At 37.3% G+C, this 20,018-nt stretch overlaps 1 protein-coding gene across 1 annotated transcript in view; it reads right to left on the bottom strand.

Annotated features, from left to right (window-relative positions):
• Positions 1 to 20,018, bottom strand: part of ERC2 (ELKS/RAB6-interacting/CAST family member 2) — a 1,004,571-nt gene that overhangs the window by 492,386 nt on the left and 492,167 nt on the right. The window contains exon 11 of the mRNA XM_069561579.1: positions 12,920 to 13,113. Within this exon, the coding sequence (XP_069417680.1) occupies positions 12,920 to 13,113 (194 nt within the window). The remainder of the gene's footprint in view (positions 1 to 12,919; positions 13,114 to 20,018) is intronic.

Genomic DNA, 20,018 nt, shown 5'->3' with positions numbered 1-20,018 from the left:
TGGCCACAGGACTGGAAAAGGTCAGTTTTCATTCCAATCCAAAAGAAAGGCAATGCCAAAGAATGCTCAAACTACTGCACAACTGCACTCATCTCACATGCTAGTAAAGTAATGCTCAAAATTCTCCAAGCCAGCCTTCAGCAATACATGAACCATGAACTCCCTGATGTTCAAGCTGGTTTTAGAAAAGGCAGAGGAACCAGAGATCAAATTGCCAACATCCGCTGGATCATGGAACAAGCAAGAGAGTTCCAGAAAAACATCTATTTCTGCTTTATTGACCATGCCAAAGCCTTTGACTGTGTGGAGCACAATAATCTGTAGAAAATTCTGAAAGAGATGGGAATACCAGACCACCTGACCTGCCTCCTGAGAAATCTGTATGCAGGTCAGGAAGCCACAGTTAGAACTGGACATGGAACAACAGACTGGTTCCAAATAGGAAAAGGAGTACGTCAAAGCTGGATATTGTCACCCTGCCTATTTAACTTCTATGCAGAGTACATCATGAGAAACGCTGGACTGGAAGAAGCACAAGCTGGAATCAAGATTGCCGGGAGAAATATCAATAACCTCAGATATGCAGATGACACCACCCTTATGGCAGAAAGTGAAGAGGAACTAAAAAGCCTCTTGATTAAAGTGAAAGACGAGAGTGAAAAAGTTGGCTTAAAGCTCACCACTCAGAAAACGAAGATCATGGCATCTGGTCCCATCACTTCATGGGAAATAGATGGGGAAACAGTGGAAACCGTGTCAGACTTTATTTTTGGGGGCTCCAAAATCACTGCAGATGGTGACTGCAGCCATGAAATTAAAAGATGCTCACTCCTTGGAAGAAAAGTTATGACCAACCTAGATAGTATATTCAAAAGCAGAGACATTACTTTGCCGACTAAGGTCCGTCTAGTCAGGCTATGGTTTTTCCAGTAGTCATGTATGGATGTGAGAGTTGGACTGTGAAGAAGGCTGAGCGCTGAAGAATTGATGCTTTTGAACTGTGGTGTTGGAGAAGACTCTTGAGAGTCCCTTGGACTGCAAGGAGATCCAACCAGTCCATTCTAAAAGAGATCAACCCTGGGATTTCTTTGGAAGGAATGATGCTAAAGCTGAAGCTCCAGTACTTTGGCCACCTCATGCGAAGAGTTGACTCATTGGAAAAGATTCTGATGCTGGGAGGGATTGGGGGCAGGAGGAGAAGGGGACAACCGAGGATGAGATGGCTGGATGGCATCACGGACTCGATGGACATGAGTCTGAGTGAACTCTGGGAGATGGTGATGGACAGGGAGGCCTGGCATGCTGTGATTCATTGGGTCACAAAGAGTCGGACACGACTGAGCAACTGAACTGAACTAGAAAAACCAGCCAATTTCTGCCTTACTATTCTATTCTACTTTTCATGTTTATTTAATATTATATAAGCAAAGAGTGGCTCTAGTGTTAAATGACCCGCCTGCCAATGCAGGAGACATAAGAGACACAGGTTCGATCACTGGGTCTAGAAGATTGCCTGCAGAAGGAAATAGCAACCCTATTCCAGTATTCTTGCCTGGAGAATCCCATGGACAGAGAAGCCTGGCAGGCTACACAGTCCATGGGGTTTACAAAGAGCTGGAAATGACTGAAGCAACAGCATGATGACAATTCTATTATATTTTTAATATTATAAATGATTTTTAACTACATAGTATTAATTAAATTTAGACTGACAAATATTGAAATCATCAGAATTACCTTCAAAGAAAATTTCCAAAGCCTTTGTTAGATATATCAATGACAAAATAGTTTCTTCAGAGGAACACACTCAGTACCCACTCATTTTTAAACAGGTTCCCCCAAAACGTAGGCTTCACATAAATGTGACATTACACAGTGTGAAAAGTCCAAGCACCTTTACCCAATATGGAAGAAAGCTTCAGTCACTAGGTGGATAGGTTTCTCTACAGCTCACGCTGGTATTGTGGGTAATGAAGTGACAGAATTCACATTTCATAAGAAAAGCCATATAAAGGAAACAAGATATTATTTTTCTAGAAAGTGATTTATAATAATACTGAGAAACCATTTTTCTAAAATTCCTTCCCCTTCTCAACATTTACAGAAAAGGCTAACAGATCTTGAGAGATTTACTGTTTGCTGATATTCATCCATATGGTAGCACCAACCAAAAGCCAGGAGCAGGGGGAGGAAAAGGGAAAAGAAAAGATTTTGAAAAAATATAAATGAATCGTTACCTCTACCAACTTGACATCTCTTATTCAGGGGCCAGGAATTAATAGGCCTACCCAGGACTCTCTCTTGATTTCCCTGCTGTCATTGTTTTAACAGATTTGCAAGTTGAGAGTGGTTTTACTCATTTCGAGGAACCTCGGAAACACCCTGCACTGTAAAATATTCACATTACAATGCAAATTGCGTTCCTTCCATCCTATTCACTATTCTGGAAGGTACAGATGGAGTGCCACAGCAAGAACTTAAGCAGAAGTTAAACAGTAAAAATAATACAGAGTTTAAAGCCCTAGTTCTACAAATTGGAGCTGGCTCAGCAAAACATTAGCCATGGCAAGTCCCACCAAGGCCAGTTCAGAAAGGTGCAAGAACCAATCCCTGGCTACCTCTCAAAGGTTCAAAACCATTTCTAAATATAGATCCCACTTTATGTTTGCAGGAGCTGTAAATCAGAGAAAACAACTTTTTTCCATCCTCAATAAAATATTTGCACCCAAAGCAAAATCTACTGATTTCTGGCTCTCTACCAGTTCTGCTTGGGCATAAAATTTTCTGACACTTCACCAGAAATGTCAGCAATAGTATAAGGCAGCTTTAAAGAGGGAAATGATTTTCTGACCTGTGGATAACCTCCTCAACGCCAACAGGAAAAGGAATTTTTAAAAACACCTGAAACCTAGTTTTTCCAGTTATTAGTATAAATGGCACAAACTATTTTTCTTAGTGGCCAAATCCTTCCTTATAGGAAGTACTGGTCTTTGAATTCAGTGAGGGGAGGGAGTCATGCTATATCCTTGACACCCAGCACAGACCCTTGCATGGAGAAGGATTTTTAATGAATAGTCTAGAAAGGAGGGGGGTGGGGAGGAAAAGAGGAAGGGGGAGAAAAGGAATATGGAGGGAGGGAAGAGGGAACAAAGGAAGGAGGGATGAAGGGAAGGAGAGAATGAGGTGAGTTCAGAAAGAGATCTTTTCTGTCCCCTTTTACTTGTGTCTTTATTTTTCTTGAAATTTCAAGCATCTTATTTGATGATACCAGTACCGCTCATCTTTTCTTAGAGCTTCCTGCTGAAGAGAAGCTTCAGAGAGAGCTTCCTGCCCTTCCTGCTGGGAGACACAGTGTAATGATTAACTACCCTAATTCAAGCTAGGATATGACACGGGTCAAGGAAAAAGGGTTCGATAAAGCTCTGAGGAGATCAAGACAGGGAGAAACTGCCTCTGCCGGAGGCACTTGGGGAGGAGATGAGAGTTCAGGTTTTCCTGCCAGGGCAGGATCTGTGCAAAAGGAACCAGCTCAGGACAGGGAATGTGGGGAGGACGGGAGGGAGGGCATGAATCTCAGGATGAAGGAAAAGGCTGGCTGCATAACAGACAACAGTCCCCCCAAAATGTCTCAAGGGATACAATCTACGAACACAGCATTTGGGAAATCATGGATTAAACACAATTGCACAAGTTTACTTCCTACTGGCCTCTCACAGTCTTTATTATGCAACTGGAGAAGAGGCAAAAAAAAAAAAAATTTTTTTTAAAGTAAATCTGAAAGGATTAGTTTTTGGAGAGGAACCCCAATACCATTGCTTACTAGCTATATTAACTTTAGCATAATATTTACATTTTATGAACTTCAGTTTCTTTTTCTCTAATATGGAAGAAATGACAGTTGTTATGAGAAGTAAATACTACTCAAAAATGACTAACTCAGTACTGGCATTTAGTTAGTGTTCAGTTATTACTGCTGCTGCTATTTCTGTTATTCCTACTACTAACATCAAGGTGCAATTTGAATATAAAAATGAAGAATGTAATACATAGCATTTCTTAAACAGTTTGGTCAGTTTTTCATCAGGTATTCTTTGAAATGCCAGGCCAGCATGTAGTGCCCTGCCTAGCACACAGAAGGTATTTATTCCGTCTTTGTGGAGGTAACGAGTCCAAGAACTGACCCTAGCAAAGAGCAAACTGCAGGATTCTCTGGGCAAGGTATTTTTCATTATTACTTTGGGCGACAGGCCTCTGAGGTCCAGGAGTAGCAAACTTCATCTTTTGCAAGAAGAAGGAAGACTTGAGAGTACCGTTTTCAACTCTCAGGAAACATTACAAAGAGTTTATTTTGGTGGAAGTGTTTGAAGAGATTGTAACAATGAGCTCCCGCCTGCTGCCAGGTGCCAGCCATCAGCTCGAGCCTGCTTGTCAGGGAGATGCACAAGGCCCCTCACCAACAGACCCTCCATCAGACATGTGCGTGAGAATCCCAGAAAACCCACTCCAAAAACAGCTATTTTCTCCCTAAGAGGGGATACAGAGTCACAAACAATAAAGCAGCTGACCTAGCATCCACAGCAAACTGGAGACTGGGAAAGGCCAGGAAAGGCCTGCACTTTCTGGTTTGACTTCGTTGATTCTCTGGAAGGATTTTGGACTGAATCCCTAAGGATACTTTTCCTCTTTTTGGTGAACTGCTGCATTCATTTACCTAGATAATCTCGGCTCTCATAAGTCACAGGCTAATCTCACAAATAGTTCCTAGAAATGAGCACACATCACATAAACCCACCCCTGAGTACAAAGCAGGATCTTGCTAAACCTCTCTAGCTTCCCACTGGTTTGTGGGTGAAGAGGTTCTTGAAAGAAGTGGAGTTTTCTGGAGCAAGACCCTAAATAGGTTTAGAATATGACATTTGCATTTTACCAAACCGTATACTTAACGTCTACCTGAATTTAAGCATGAGAATCTACAGAGTTTGAAAAAGAAATGAGACCACTTTTAAAAAATAGATGGACTCAGCCATACATGTACATGTATCCATTCTTTCTGAAATAAAATTTTTTTTTAAACTTCCAAAAAAAAAAAAAATAGATCGAAGGGAGACTTTCTCAGAGTCCATACCAAGACCCAAAAGCTAGTGATGTTTTCAAACTTTGGATTGGGGGATAAAGAGCCACAGGGCAGACTACATACTTTTACAGTAAGAAAGATCAGATATTTATAAAATATATATGATAAATGTATATACATATATGCGTATATGTACAAACACAAATATGTGGTATCTCAACTGTGCACTATATAAAGAAAGCACCAAGGCCAGAGATCCTGTATTCAATTGTTACATTTCATTTTGTCTTAACTGATAAAGTTGGAAGGGGTTGGACAAAAAGCAAAGCTAACTCTGGAAACTTGTCAAAGCTCAGAAAATTTCGAGGACTCCACAGACTGGTTTCCAGAAAAGCGGGGCTGCCCAAGCCTCCTACACTAAAAATATAACTACAGACTGTTCACAGTGATTGTTTATTTTCTCCGCTGTGTTCACTGGGGCAGGAGGTTAAACGATATTGAAATGATCGGAATCTTGTGGTGACCACTGTAGCTCTCCCACTGTAGTGTCGAGTTGGCCTGCACATTTTATCAAACCCAACCAGCACACCCTTGTCTAGAGAACCCCTAATACCCACAAACTCTCCAAGCTCTAAACCTGCATCCCATTTTCTGAGAGTCTGAGTTCATATTCATTCGCTACACAAAAGGAAAAGAAAACTAAATACTGCACAATACAGTTCCTGCACATAAAAGACACAGTGAAACGCCTATGGACAGCATCTGAAGGCTGGGAACCTGAGGTGTGAGAATGAAAGGGGTCCCTGGTCTCAAGGGTTTAAATATCAACAGGTGCAGATTAGGGGTAGCTAAAGGAAGGCAAAGGAAAGAAAACAAAAAAGACAGGCAAGGAGAAAAGCTTAAAGGTTCTTAAATGAGCAAATCCAAAACTTGGAGGAAGGGTTTGGATGCCATGGAGCCAAGGCCCTCCTTCCCTACTCTCATTACTATGCCTGTTTCTGCACATAGGGGCACCAACAAGTGAATTAACAGTCATTAGGTTTTCATTGAGAGCAGTTCTGTAGGGCCATGCCTTTAATCTGTTTAGATCTTTGTTTTGGGAACTACTAAGAACGGGCTTCCTTCACTGCGATGAAGTTCAAGGCAGTTCCTGTGGGACACCCAGTGTGGTATGTGGGATGGCAGACCAGTGGTTTCAGTTTCAAGGACTATGAGCCTCACCACTGAGTTTGGAGCAGGCAATGGGTGGTGGGTACAGAGAACTGGTGTGTGGGTAGGAGGCCTGGTTTTGGAATTATTCACTACCGGCTTAGGTGATGAGCAGAGGACAGAATACAAGGGTGCATATCCCGAATACTGGAAAGAAAATAGTATAGCTTCTTTTTTCAAAGGCAAGCTTTATGATTCTTAATTTGAATCTCTTTTTTAAAGTCCAGGTAGCCCAGATCATACAATGAGCATCTTGTAGCATATTCATTGATTGAATGATAAAGAAATCACTGGATATTATTATGTATCATTGAAAGGAAAAGTTTTGCTGGATTTAAAGAACCAGTTATTGACTTGAGCCCCCTATGTTAGAGAAAGCAAACCCGGGATGTATTTTCAAACAAAATGTCCACTTTGCTTCTTAATACTGGGGTGCACACAGTCAACAATGAATCTAGTTTTACATTTGGCTCCATATGCTATGACCTAGGTAATTAAAGTATATCTTATGGCTAATAAAAATGAAGTTAAAAAGTTTGTAACCAAAACAATGACAGGAAATAACATGTGTGTACAATATGTTACTAACACACTGACAATTTTCAAAAGTGACTTTAAAAAAGTATTATCAATCTTTCAAAACACAGCGATTTATTAAGCGAAAAGTCTGAATGGTTTGCACTATTACATTTAGCTTTTAAATTGCTGCGTCATGAGCAAATCTTTTGTTCTCCTAGGTTAAATTCAGCATCCTGCATTTGATTTTTCCACTGCTCCACAGTTTAACATCATGTAGCTAATTTTCTGAGCTGCTCAGGAGAAATGCACTTGGGAGGTTTCATAATGATTTCTTTCACTGATTTTATAATCCAGGAAGAGAAAGTATCAAATAATCCAATAGTGATCTATTTTCATCATCTTCTTTGCCTTTTCCCACCTATACAGTCTTCTCATAAAGTAAACATTCCTTAGGCATGAGATGAAATGAAAAAAAAAAAAGTGGCTGCCAGAGGAAAACCATTTCAGAAATGTGTTTGTTAAACAAGTGCAAGCAATAAATTGAGCTTAGGAGAGAAAGGCAGTTAGAAGAAAAACTGAAAGTACTGACCTGAGAGTCAAGCTGATTGGAGCAAGGGTGAAAGCGGCAATTTGGAGGATAAGCAGAAAGGAAAAGGGATAGCAAAAGAGAATAAAAGGAAGGAAACGCATTAGTTTTAAACATACAGCCAACAGAAGTTACATTAGCAGGTTTCATAACCAAATGAAGGACAATAAAGCAACTTTGATATTACCACCCAAAAAGCCTGGCACACACTGTAAGCAATTATACTAATTATTACATGTAAGAAACCAGTCTGTCATTCACATAATCTCAAGCACTGATGTGAACCAGAGGTGTATTCCAGCAATCCAGTGGCACAATCTGCCCTTTTCTGGATGAATATTTATAGAAAAAGTTCCTTTCTGCGTGTGTGTAAAATTTTATTATTTAATAAACTGAAATAGAAACTACTAAGGTATTACAAAAGTGTAAGCACTTATGTCAGAAAGATTTTACTAGAACCAGTAAGTTGGAAGACTATATTCTATGAGATATTTTTCCTTCACTGTTAAAAATCAAATGGACCGGAGCAATCTGGCTTTCTATTTAGAGGTTTACATTTCAGGTGCTCACAGGGCACTGCACCTCACAAGATCAAAGACTATGAGGACACCTTCAGGTGAGGTGCCACCTGCCTATCAGCCTCCTAAGACAAGACAGATTACCTTCCAAAGCTGAGAGCAATTTTTTCAGTTGTGAAAATGAGGATCAGACTTCATCATTGCAAATATCCAGACACTGGATAACTAATTTATAGTAGAATATATAACATGGCCTTCTAATCTGTCAAAAAATAAAGTCTCTTATGCAAAGCAAGAATTAAAAGAAAAACAAAATTACATCCTCTTCCGGCTACCACAGAAGTGACAGAAGGCATTTATTTTCTTAACCTATAAAATACCCTTTGCAAAAAAATCAAGTGGGTTAACAAATATTTGATTAGCTATCTGCTCAGTGGGACCCCATTATGCCATATTATGAAGAAGTAGTTTGAAGCATTTCACACAAAAAGGAAAAGCAAAACAAATCTTCAGGAGAAAGCTTAAACAAAAACATTTCACAGGAAAACAGCATTGACTGTAATGATAAAAATCAAGTAGAACATTCTAGATTAAACTCTTGGTGAAAACATTGATCCAATGCTTTGTGTCTGAAACTCCCCTGCAGAGTGTTTCATGACAACAAATGTAGAACTGATCAAATATAAGAGTTAAGTCAGGCCACGGTCTTTGTAGGTACTCTAGTGATGTTAGCCCCAGCTGCTGTTTCAAATCTTTCAGGGGTATATCAAACTGAGGTCCTTGGCCAAGCTTTAGGGAATGGAATCCTAAACTAAAATAACCAGCAAACATTTAAGATTTAGTTGCTTTTTTTAGGGGACCCTAGTTTCCCTTGCTGCCTCAAAGGCATCTGTGACCTTCCCCAAAAGGCTGCTAGGCTAGGGCTAGTATAAAACCATCTGCCACTTTTTCTTAAAGAAATTCCTTCAAATGCATTTACAAACATTAATGGAAATTACTTAGAAAGAAGAGTTTATATCAAAACAAACAGAACTGGTATCAAGTTTCTTCCATGTACCATGAGACTTCTAGATCATATTATCATAATTTAAAAAAATAAAGCTTAAGTTTACATTTTGTGAAGAGTTCTGAAAGGCAGCAAAGAAATTATGTCAGCATGTTACTGAGCAAATTTAGAGGGAAAAATAACAGTCTGTTTCTCAACCTTAGATAAGGTACTTTTAGGCATCTAACATAATTTCTCATTGTCCAAATGTCTGGTAGCATTAGTCCTGATTCAGATAATTAAATGCTATCTTGTTTTCTATTCTGATGTTATGTTTTAGGAGTAAAAATCTCCTGCGAAACCCACTCTCCTCTTCATAGTGGGGAGGGATGTGATCGAGGGCTCAATTTGGGCATTCCTTGCCCTCTAGAGAAATACTGACAAAGCCCCTAACATAGTTAAGATAATTACATCAAAGGTCGCCTGACTGATTCGTTCCCATGGTGAGATGCCAGAAATCCCGTGGCGGCAAGCTTTGCTTGACAGACTCTGCCTCTCTCTTTCCCCTAAGGCACTAAAGGATTAATTTAAACTCTAAATAAAACACTTAAGAGACCTTGATGGGCAATGACACAGGAAGACTACATATTTCATTGCCTCTAATGAATTAGCTACTCGATTGTGCACATACAAGATACCTATCATTGGTGATCACATAAAGACTTTGGCCTGATTTGGACCAACTCTCAAGGACTACTCAAAGTCCCCCAGCTATACTGTGTAACTGCCCCCAGAGCAGCCTGCAGTCCAAGGCAGAAACTCCTACTGAGCCATCAGCATCAAGTCGAAGAGTTTATGCACAGAAGGGCACATGGGGACCACACTGGAGCAATATGCACTTTGAAAAGCAGAATCTTTAATGCCTGTGAAAAACAACATTCGTGTGGAATTTCAGAGGTAAATGCATCCATGTAAGTACCAGGCATGTGCTATTTAGAATGTTTTATCATGGAGAAAGTAAAAAAAAAAAAAAGAATATTAACGGAAAAGAAAGCAAACACAAATTGCCCTCTGAGAAAGAAGTAGGCCAGTATCAGTGTCATTTGAGTTATTCTTAAGCCCATACCTTGCACTGCACATGACTGAAGTTCTGGAGTATTTTAGAACACAAGCTGCTTTTTTTAAAAAGGTCTATTTGCTCTGGTAGGTCACATTACAGACCAGAGACCACAGATTTATTTCAAGTCCAATTTCTTGGTTTTCAAAATCACAAACTTAATTGCAAACACTCCTCTATGACTCCAAAATGGAGATATATGTCACATTGCTAAGTAATCTTTAGTTCCCAACATTATGAGGTATGAATTTTGTAGTTTAAGCCAGCAAATAGAGATACTGCCCAATTTGAAAAGGACTGTCTGACAATTCAAGGAAGATGCCTTGGTCAGAATACACATGTAACTGAGCAGATAATGCGTCAGAAAGGCAGGCCAAGGCTGAGCTCTCCTTTTCCCAAGAAACTTTCCCTCTTGATCTCCACCCCCCACCCCCCACCCGACCTCCTTCTGGGTCTGGGCTCAGACATTTCCCAGACTATTCTCTGCTTCTGGAAGCGAGACACAGGCAGGCAGAGAACTGGGACGGAGTCAAGTCCCACCACACGTTTTATGAATTACAGTGCCTGGGAGGCATCAGCTTTAAGGAGAGGCAAAGGCAGAGATAAAGAAAATGTGCAGAAAGTACATAAAGATAAATGCCTGTAAAATCACTGTTGTTTTAATACATTCCATATTGAGGAAATAAAAACGTGAATATTCTTGATGATTTAATGGCAATAACGTCCAGCTAAGTAAGACCTGTTTGTCCAACTAGACAATTATGTTATTTTATGCAAATATTTATAGTAGCTGATCCTGATTTTCAATTACTGTTCTGAAGGGCTGGTTTAGTGTAGAAAAATGCCTTCACAATGTGGGGCACATCACTTTCTCTCCTGAAAGCTAGTAAAGATGAAGCGGATCTCCCACGGGCCAGCAGCCATACCTCCCAGCCAGCTATGCGCCTGTTGAGTGCTACTGGACCAGTGTCTTCCTTCTGGCCCATTCTTGGATGGAACTGTTCTCAGTCGCTCATCTGCCAGACCTGGGTTCAAATCCTGACTTTGACTGTTATAAACTCCACAACCTTGAGGAAGTCACTTAATCCATAAAATGCTTTCTCATCTGTAAAGTAATGACAATGAGACTTCCTGTGTTGTGGGCAGGATTAAATGTTATACAGTATTTGCAGGTCAAATGCCTAGCACAGTAACTGGCACACTGCGAGCATAAAAATATATATCATCTATTATGACTGTAATTACTATTAGTAATATTATCTAGGGCATCTTCTCTATGGCTCACTTCTCAGAGAAGTGGACTAGGAGTCAGGAAAACCTACATTACACTTATCTCTTTTTCTGACCACAGAACCGATATTTTATTCAATCTTTCAAAGTCTCAATTTTCTCAGCAATAAGAAAGACATGATCATAACTTCCCTGTGATTTCAAAGTATCTTTTTGAGAAAATAATTTGGTCCTAAAATATGGTTCCAAAATAGACATGTAGATACATCTAAATTAACAATATTTTTAATAATCAGTAGGCTGACAGAATGAATACTTGTGCACTTTGAAATTCAAATGAAGCCCTTAAGGATTTTAATTTGTACTCTTACCAGAAAAGAAGGCTTGATGTAATTTCTAAAATGGGTCATACTGAACAAAAATTAGATTATCATCAAACTAATGCTAAGATTTTTAAATGAAATATGTTTTGGAGTTTGGGTATACTACACATTAAATTTTAAAATGTTGAAATTTTATTAAGAATTAACCCATCCATTTAATCCAGAGTGAGATAATATTGAGAATCCGCTTTAGCATTCAGGTATTCATAGGGATATAACTGCCTCACCTTACACCAGGACTTGGTACCTGCAAAATGTGATACATTTTAATAGGTTGTCAGAGATTTACTTCTAATAAGATTCAAAGTCATACAGATGGCATGAAGCAGAAGCAAAACCTGAACCCAGGTCTTTCTGTCACTAAAGATCACAATCTGTCTAAATACAAGGTCATAGAGAGCTATTCTGAATATGCCTTGAGGTCCTTTAGAGCCTCATGAGTGTCTTGATCAGAGCTGGCAAACATTCACTGATTTATTCAGAATCTGCTGATCTCTTCCATATGGACTGAATCTAGGAAATTCTGCCTTACTGCTGAACCAATGAGCAATCCTCAGAAGTAATGTAGTTACATAAGATTATTCAGAAATTCTTTCCTTACATGAAATATAGGAAAAAGCATTGACAGAAAGCTTAATTTTAGTCTATACTATACATAAATACAATAGATTTATTTGAAAATCTAATTACTCTGGAACCCTGATATAATCCTCTTTGTTTTTAGACAGAATTTGCTATCAACTCAGCCTGCCTTAGACCTTATTTAAACATATTTATTTACCAAATGGCATAAGGTCCTCTTGAAAGATAAGTTCCAAGATGAATTTGCTGTGAATTTGTGTTTAGAATCCTATTCTAAAGGATATGAGCTCCTTTCCATTTCCCCTGTCTTGAAAGAACTCCCAACTATATTCTTCCATATTCTATGCTTAAAACAAACCTAAATGACAAATGCTTGTTTTTGATAAGAAAAAACTGAGGTTTCAGGTAGTCACAGCTTCAGTCTCTTACACACTTTGCTGACCCAAAGGCTAGATTATGGATATCACTCAGGAAAGTTGATTATTATTTTTGCAAACACTGAAGAAGTATATAAACCCTCAAAAGATAACCCAACCAACTTCTGAGTATCTCACAGAAACACATCATCATCCCTACAGGCCATGTTCCTCATAAGTAATCTGTTTCTTCCTTGAAATCTGAATGTACATTCCACATTTACCACACCCTGAGATGGACAACTAAGCAACTAATGTTCACTCACTGTTTACAATTTACAACATGACTGCAAAGTTTACCTCTCAAGTTCTGCAATTTTCTTGTCCTTGTCATTCTTTTCATTCTCCACCTCCTTGAGGATCTCCAGCAACCGGTCAACTTCTGCTTGGGCCTTGCCACACTCATCACGGTAGTAAGACGCCTCTTTGTCAAGCTGTTTTATCCGGTCTGCAAATTCTGGATTCATCCTGGAGTCATCTTCAATATTATGAGCCTTCAACATTATATTTTTAAAGAATGTAGTTAAGATAACAATTTAGAACAGCAGACAGTATAGTCACCAATGGCCCAGAAATTAACTTTGGGGGAAAAAAAAAAAAAACTATCAAGAATTATGGGTATACTGTCAGTTAAAAGGCAAAATAGAAAAATCACAAATTTCAGCTTTTTTTTTTTAAAATCTTGATTTTTTAAGGTGGGTTTCTTTTACTGTTGTTATTTTGATTCATTAAATGATGCTTCTTTTTGCTTTTTTTTCCCTTACAAGAAATGGGGGCTTGGTGGAGGTAGAGACAGTAATATGCTTATTTCTGGTGTTTTGGCAAGGAACTAAGACAGTTCAACTCCTCACAGTCAAGCAAGTAATTCATACCGACAGCTTCCTTTTCCAATACAGAGAAATTGAGATAAAGCAATATTAAATTATTTCTCCAAGAATCATCAAGGGCATGTGTAAAGCCAGATAACATATAAGAGACTGGATGACTGATCATTGAATATTTCATTCCACTGAGAAATTTCAGCAGAAGATGTAGAAAGAAAGAACGGCTTGAAAACACAGAAGGCTAACAGTCATACCCATATGTTCTTGTTCTTTTGATTAAATTAACCTGAACCGGGAGGAGGATGAGCTAGTTCATGAACAAGCACACAGACAAGAATCCGCAAACACATGCATGAGGGGTAATGGTGGAGGGCAGCTTTACACACGAGAACAGACACAGGCAACAACACGGTAACAATACTGCAGAATAATTTGCAGCCAAAGTATCTGTGGTTTTGTGTGTGTGTGACAGTGTGTTATGGCTCTTTTCTTTTTTTCCCAAAATAAACTTTTGGCTGAAATATTCCCACAGATGAAAATAACACTGCACTGCGATGTTTTGCCTACCCCTTGTTTCCCATTATTCCTAATTGACTTCTTCAAAGAGCAGGCAGGGAAAAAACAAGTAGTTTAACAACACTGCACATTCAACACAGAAAGTTCAGAGAGGTCATATTTGTATATATCTCCAAAATCCATGTGTGAAATAATAAAATGTTAACAATTTATTAGGACTTAAATTGTCCTGCTATCTTCCAGGTAAAACAGATGTCCATTGGATTTTTATAGGCTTTTAAAAAAATTTTTCAGGGAAAAAACAAGGCAAGCAAGCTACAACTACTGTGGGGTCAAATGAATCATGCATGGTTAGAAAAATTAAGACTAATAGTACTGTTAGAAGGTTGACAGTCTTTGCAATGATTTAGTAGAAAAAAATTCAAAAATTAGTATAAAGAAAAATAAGTTTCTTATTTATGAAAAATACTTATTTTAAGGATATTTTTGCATGTAACATATTATTTAAGCATGAGGATAGATGGGGAATAATTTGCTTTCATGTTCTTTAGTCTAAAATTTACTTATTCACAAACTCAACTATGCAAAAGAACTTGGAAAAAATATATCAGTTCAACACAATATCAGGTAGCTTTTTATCCACATTTCTCAGAAAACATTAATTTTTAATTATTTAGTATGTACACTGAGTTTCATTATAATAGAATACAATAGAAGTAGTTTTTTCATTATAATTAAAATAATTTGAAAGAGAATCCTGAGCTAACATGCCTTTAGGAGTTTATTCATCTAATAATTTTATTTTCAATTAAGATGAATATCAAAATCTGTTCATCTCTTATCAAAAATGTAGACACTCATTTTTAAAAGAAAATACTTCATATAACTACTTCTATTTGTGATACTACTAATCAATTCATTACTCTTATAACAGAAAAGCATTTAAAATGCACAGTTTTTAGATTATAAGAGAAACAAAACAATCATTTTATGTTAATTCTCTTCTCCTTTAGACTCTGATACCATTACTCTATGGCAGCTAAAAACCTCTCCATGGCAGTTTTTTCACACTACTCAAACAGTGACATTCAAAAAAAGAATGAACTAAGTAATGACCAGCTACAAGCACTCAAAATCAATGAATAAATGTTTAATAGCTTATTTCTGATGAGTGAAAATTCCTTTCACAACTCAGATTTGAAGATTCACAAAAAACTTGCAGTTAGTTGCTATGGTTTATTTTGGTTGTTTTTATTCCTAAGATAATTATGATCATGAGTTTTAATAGAGGGGTACAGGATTTCTAGTTGTAAGACCTAGATTCTAAATCTCGCTTTATGTCTTATGACTATGGACAAATGAATAAGCCTGTCTAAGGACAGTGAAGATGAGAAAATGACAAACATGGGGAAGGTATTGTTCATTTGGAGTTTTACTGTGATTATTAGTTCATAATACGTATTCCATCAGTGGGGCTTGCTATACAGCTGAGTTGATGTCTGTTTAATTTTTCATAGGCAAGGTACTACATGCACCTTAGAGTAGCCTCCCTACTAAGTTTTCAGAAAAAGCAGTGTGTTTGTGATAGGTATATAAGCATATTCCTTAATTTAGCTGCTTGAAGAGATGATAAACCCAAGCAAGTTTTCAGCATGGGGTGAAATTAGACAAATTGCTAGTCTTTAAACCTAGCAAGTGAGTGTGCTCAAGGGACTTGTGGAACATTTCAAGATAAAGATGACCTAGGAAAAAACAATCCTGAATCTCCACTTGTTGATGTCATGTGATGCCACATCTAGGTCATGTTATTAAAATAAAGACCACAGCCAACTTTACAGCTGGCCCGCTGTCTGTTAGGAATTCGTAGGTGCTAATGATTCTTCCTTTTAAAAGGAACAGACAATGTGAAGAACACTTTTGAATTAAATACATCTATTTATCTCCATATCAATATCTACTGATTTCTGGGCAAAAGAGATTATGTCAAAGCACATTTGACATGGGTGCCAGAACTCTTGACAAGGTTATTAAATAAAGTTGTAGATAGATGTGCTTTTTAAAATATTTAAGTCAATAGAAAGCTGTAAGAAGGAGTCATACAGAAGGGTGACAGCTGATTTGGGGTATTCACTAGGGTCCTTGTGAAGACCCAAGAGAAGACAGATTCACATGACTAAAGACTGGCAAGTCCTGATCCAACCTAAGCAGTGGAAGCATAAGTCTTCCATAGAATTTAACCAGCTGTACTCAGCACGAATCACAACTTTGCAGAGGATGGGCTGAAACTGTTAACTAGTATAGCATGAGTGTCTTATACTGTGATATATATACATGGCGGTGGGGGTGGGGGGGGGGATTAAACAAAAACATGAGGAAATTGAGTTTATAAAGTCAATGCTTGTCCAAAATTATAAGGCCACAGCCTCCTCTTTAAAAAGAGAGAAGGAAGCATTTTCTTTGCATTTAGGTAGTACTCCTGCCTTTTCAGATTAAAACATGGATTTTAAAATCTGGACAGGAAGCTTCTGATGGGGGTCAAAAGTAGGTAAGATATTTGGGCCTAATGTACCTTAGGCACTGCAAAAACATAATACATTTGAATAAATCATTACCTGGACAAATTCCTACCATGGCATTCTGATCCATTCAAGGTTTAGAATGAAAATACACAGTAAGTACTTCTTCTTATGAATCTGTTGGTTTTAAATTAGTTCCTCCAAAAGGTCAGGAAGCAATTGTCAATTCCTTTCATCTAAGACACAGCTTCATTCACTAGTCAGGAATCTAGCTCTTAAAAAATGCAGATTGCTGTGGATTTTCTTTTAATGATTTCAGAACATATTATCATAAATACAATTAAGCACATTATCACTTTCAAAGACATACAACTGTCATTAAAACCAAAGGAATACTGGTGAACTTTTTTTTTTCCTAATTAGAGATTTACCTTTTTCCAATTAAACAGGTCAGTTTAAAAAGCAAATCCAGGTATCTGGTTCTGCTTCAAAATATCTCTGGTAACTTTTAGGGCAAATTTCAAGCATTTTATAGAAACAGAAAATTGAGAAAAGAACATTTAAAAAATGTCTGTGTTACAAATTAGGTAAGTAAAATTTGAGGGTCCCCCAATTATGTTTCTTCCATTTCCATATGTAAGGAAATTTGTCACAAATGGGAACAATCAAAACAAAGTTTGGAGCCTCACAGATGTGGGCAAGCTTGGTATTTTGATATGAACTGGTTTTGAAAGTCTGAATCTAGCACAAAAGAGAAATTTGGTCATGACTCAGGAGAAGGAGTATATAACAATACCTAGCAGTTATTTTAATGAAAGAATTTAGAACTATTTCAGGAAATAAGGCAAAATTTCAGATTAATACTATATCAAAATCAAAATTAAAAGCAAACATGCCTAAAATGATACCAGGACTGATAGTACCAATAAGACAAAACACAAGTTTATTAATACTACTCTTGTGAAAGTTAGCCACTGATTATTTTCAATAAAATGTTAGTTAATCATTCCACGTGCCTAGAAAAGAAAGTATTAACTATAGTCCAGAAGCCTGCTGTGAAACTAGGCAGCGGATAGTCAATGATAATGTTAAATAACTTTCTCTCTTTGAGATGGGCCTTAACAATTTTAATAAATCATTTTTCTCCAACAAATGATTAGTCATGATTATGAAGTATAAGCAAAACACTATCTAATGAATCTGAGGACTCTTCTTTCATGCTGCTTATTGCTTTAGCAATAATTTGTTAAATTTATGCACTGTAAAAATATTCTCTATTACAGATCTTTGGGAGTTTAGTGTCTATTAACAACACCTTCATATCTTAACAGAAGAACAAGGTATATAAACTACTCTAAATGTTATATTTTATTTCAGTCTTCTAAAGGAAGTTCCAATTTTCACATAATTTTCAGTTATGAACAAAATATTACTTTTTAGAACAGAGTTTTTAGGGTGATTATAGAAATTTAAAATATTGTAAAATTTAAATTTTATTTTAAATCTAATTAATTAATACCAAATACAATAGCTGAGTAAAAAAATACATCTGGAAACTAATAATCATGTATCTTTGTGCTTAGGAAATTATGTACTTAGGAAACTTAGTGCTAAAGGAAATTATTCTTGCACAATTCCAGCTAACTACATCTAGAATATTCAAATTTTGTATATTATAACAACTGTTCCAAAAAGAAAATTTTTATCATAGATGAAACAAATTAGATATTTATAATAAACATAAATAAAAGTTCAAAATAATTTTAAGTTACTCTTGTGCAAAATAAAAAGAACCAATTTATGCTTAATACTTTTTAAGACCTTTCACACAAATATATAATTATTAATATAATATAATTATTAATTCCTTTTAACTAAGGAATTTCCTAAAATTAACGTAGAAAAATGAGTAATTACCTGGATGGTCTGATATAAAACTCTAATTTCAAATCTTGAGTGTTATTTTGAATTTAATTTGAGTTCTCTAGGTATTGAAAACCTAGATTAAATGTGAGACATCTGTGTGTGTATACGTGCGTTAGTACATGCTACATGTATGCTATGAATTCTCTCTTAAATAGCTGTAACTATACATTGTGTCAGGGAAGCTAGTGTATATGTGAATCAAATAATTTTCAGCTACTGGCTTTAAAAAAAATCATAAAAAGAAGCCACTGTACCTACATAAGGACTGTGAAAGCATTTATAATTGAGGCAATCATGTCCCTGTGATTACATAGTCTTACAATGACATAAAAATGATGAAGAACTCACTGAATATTAACAAAAAAAAATTTTCCCTTGTATTGGAAAAACGGTCTTTTTCTTGTGACCTTTATGCAAAATATGAGCCCTGGTAAAGATGAATTCTCACTCACTATTTGATAGTCCCTAGGGTTGCAAAGAAATAGAGGAAAACAACAGAATGGGAAAGACTAGAGATCTCTTCAAGAAAATTAGAGATACCAAGGGAACATTTCATGCAAAGATGGGCTTGATAAAGGACAGAAATGGTATGGACCTAACAGAAGCCACCTAAGAAGAGGTGGCAAGAATACACAGGAGAACTGTACAAAAAAGATCATCACAACCCAGATAATCACGACGGCGTGATCACTCACCTGGAGCCAGACATCCTGGAATGCGAAGTCAGAAAGCATCACTATGAACAAAGCTAGTGGAGGTAATGGAATTCCAGTTGAGCTATTCAAATCCAGAAAGATGATGCTGTGAAAGTGCTACACTCAGTATGCCAGCAAATTTGGAAAACTCAGCAGTGGTCAAGGACTGGAAAAGGTCAGTTTTCATTCCAATCCCAAAGAAAGGCAATGCCAAAGAATGCTCAAACTACCACACAATTGCACTCATCTCACATGCTAGTAAAGTCATGTTCAAAATTCTACAAGCCAGGCTTCAGCAATATCATGAACTTCCAGATGTTCAAGCTGGTTTGAAAAGGCAGAGGAACCAGAGATCAATTTGCCAACATCTGCTGGATCATTAAAAAAGCAAGAGAGTTCCAGAAAAACATCTATTTCTGCTTTATTGACTAGGCCAAAGCCGTTGACTGTGTGGATCACAATAAACTGTGGAAAATTCTGAAAGAGATGGGAATACCAGACCACCTGACCTGCCTCCTGAGAAATCTGTATGAAGGTCAGGAAGCCACAGTTAGAACTGGACATGGAACAACAGACTGGTTCCAAATAGGAAAAGGAGTACGTCAAGGCTGGATATTGTCACCCTGCTTATTTAACTTCTATGCAGAGTACATCATGAGAAACGCTGGGCTGGAGGGAGCACAAGCCAGAATTAAGATTGCCGGGAGAAATATCAATAACCTCAGATATGCAGATGACACCACCCTTATGGCAGAAAGTGAAGAGGAACTAAAAAGCCTCTTGATGAAAGTGAAAGGGGAGAGTGAAAGAGTTGGCTTAAAGCTCAACATTCAGAAAACAAAGATCATGGCATCTGGTCCTATCACTTCATGGCAAATAGATGGGAAAACAGTGGAAACAGTGTCAGACTTTATTTTTGGGG

Source organism: Ovis canadensis, chromosome 19 (genome assembly GCF_042477335.2).
Source record: "Ovis canadensis isolate MfBH-ARS-UI-01 breed Bighorn chromosome 19, ARS-UI_OviCan_v2, whole genome shotgun sequence".
Taxonomy (NCBI): Eukaryota; Metazoa; Chordata; class Mammalia; order Artiodactyla; family Bovidae; genus Ovis; species Ovis canadensis.
The sequence above is the reverse complement of the archived record's forward strand: the minus strand, read 5'-3'. Positions and strand labels throughout refer to the sequence as shown.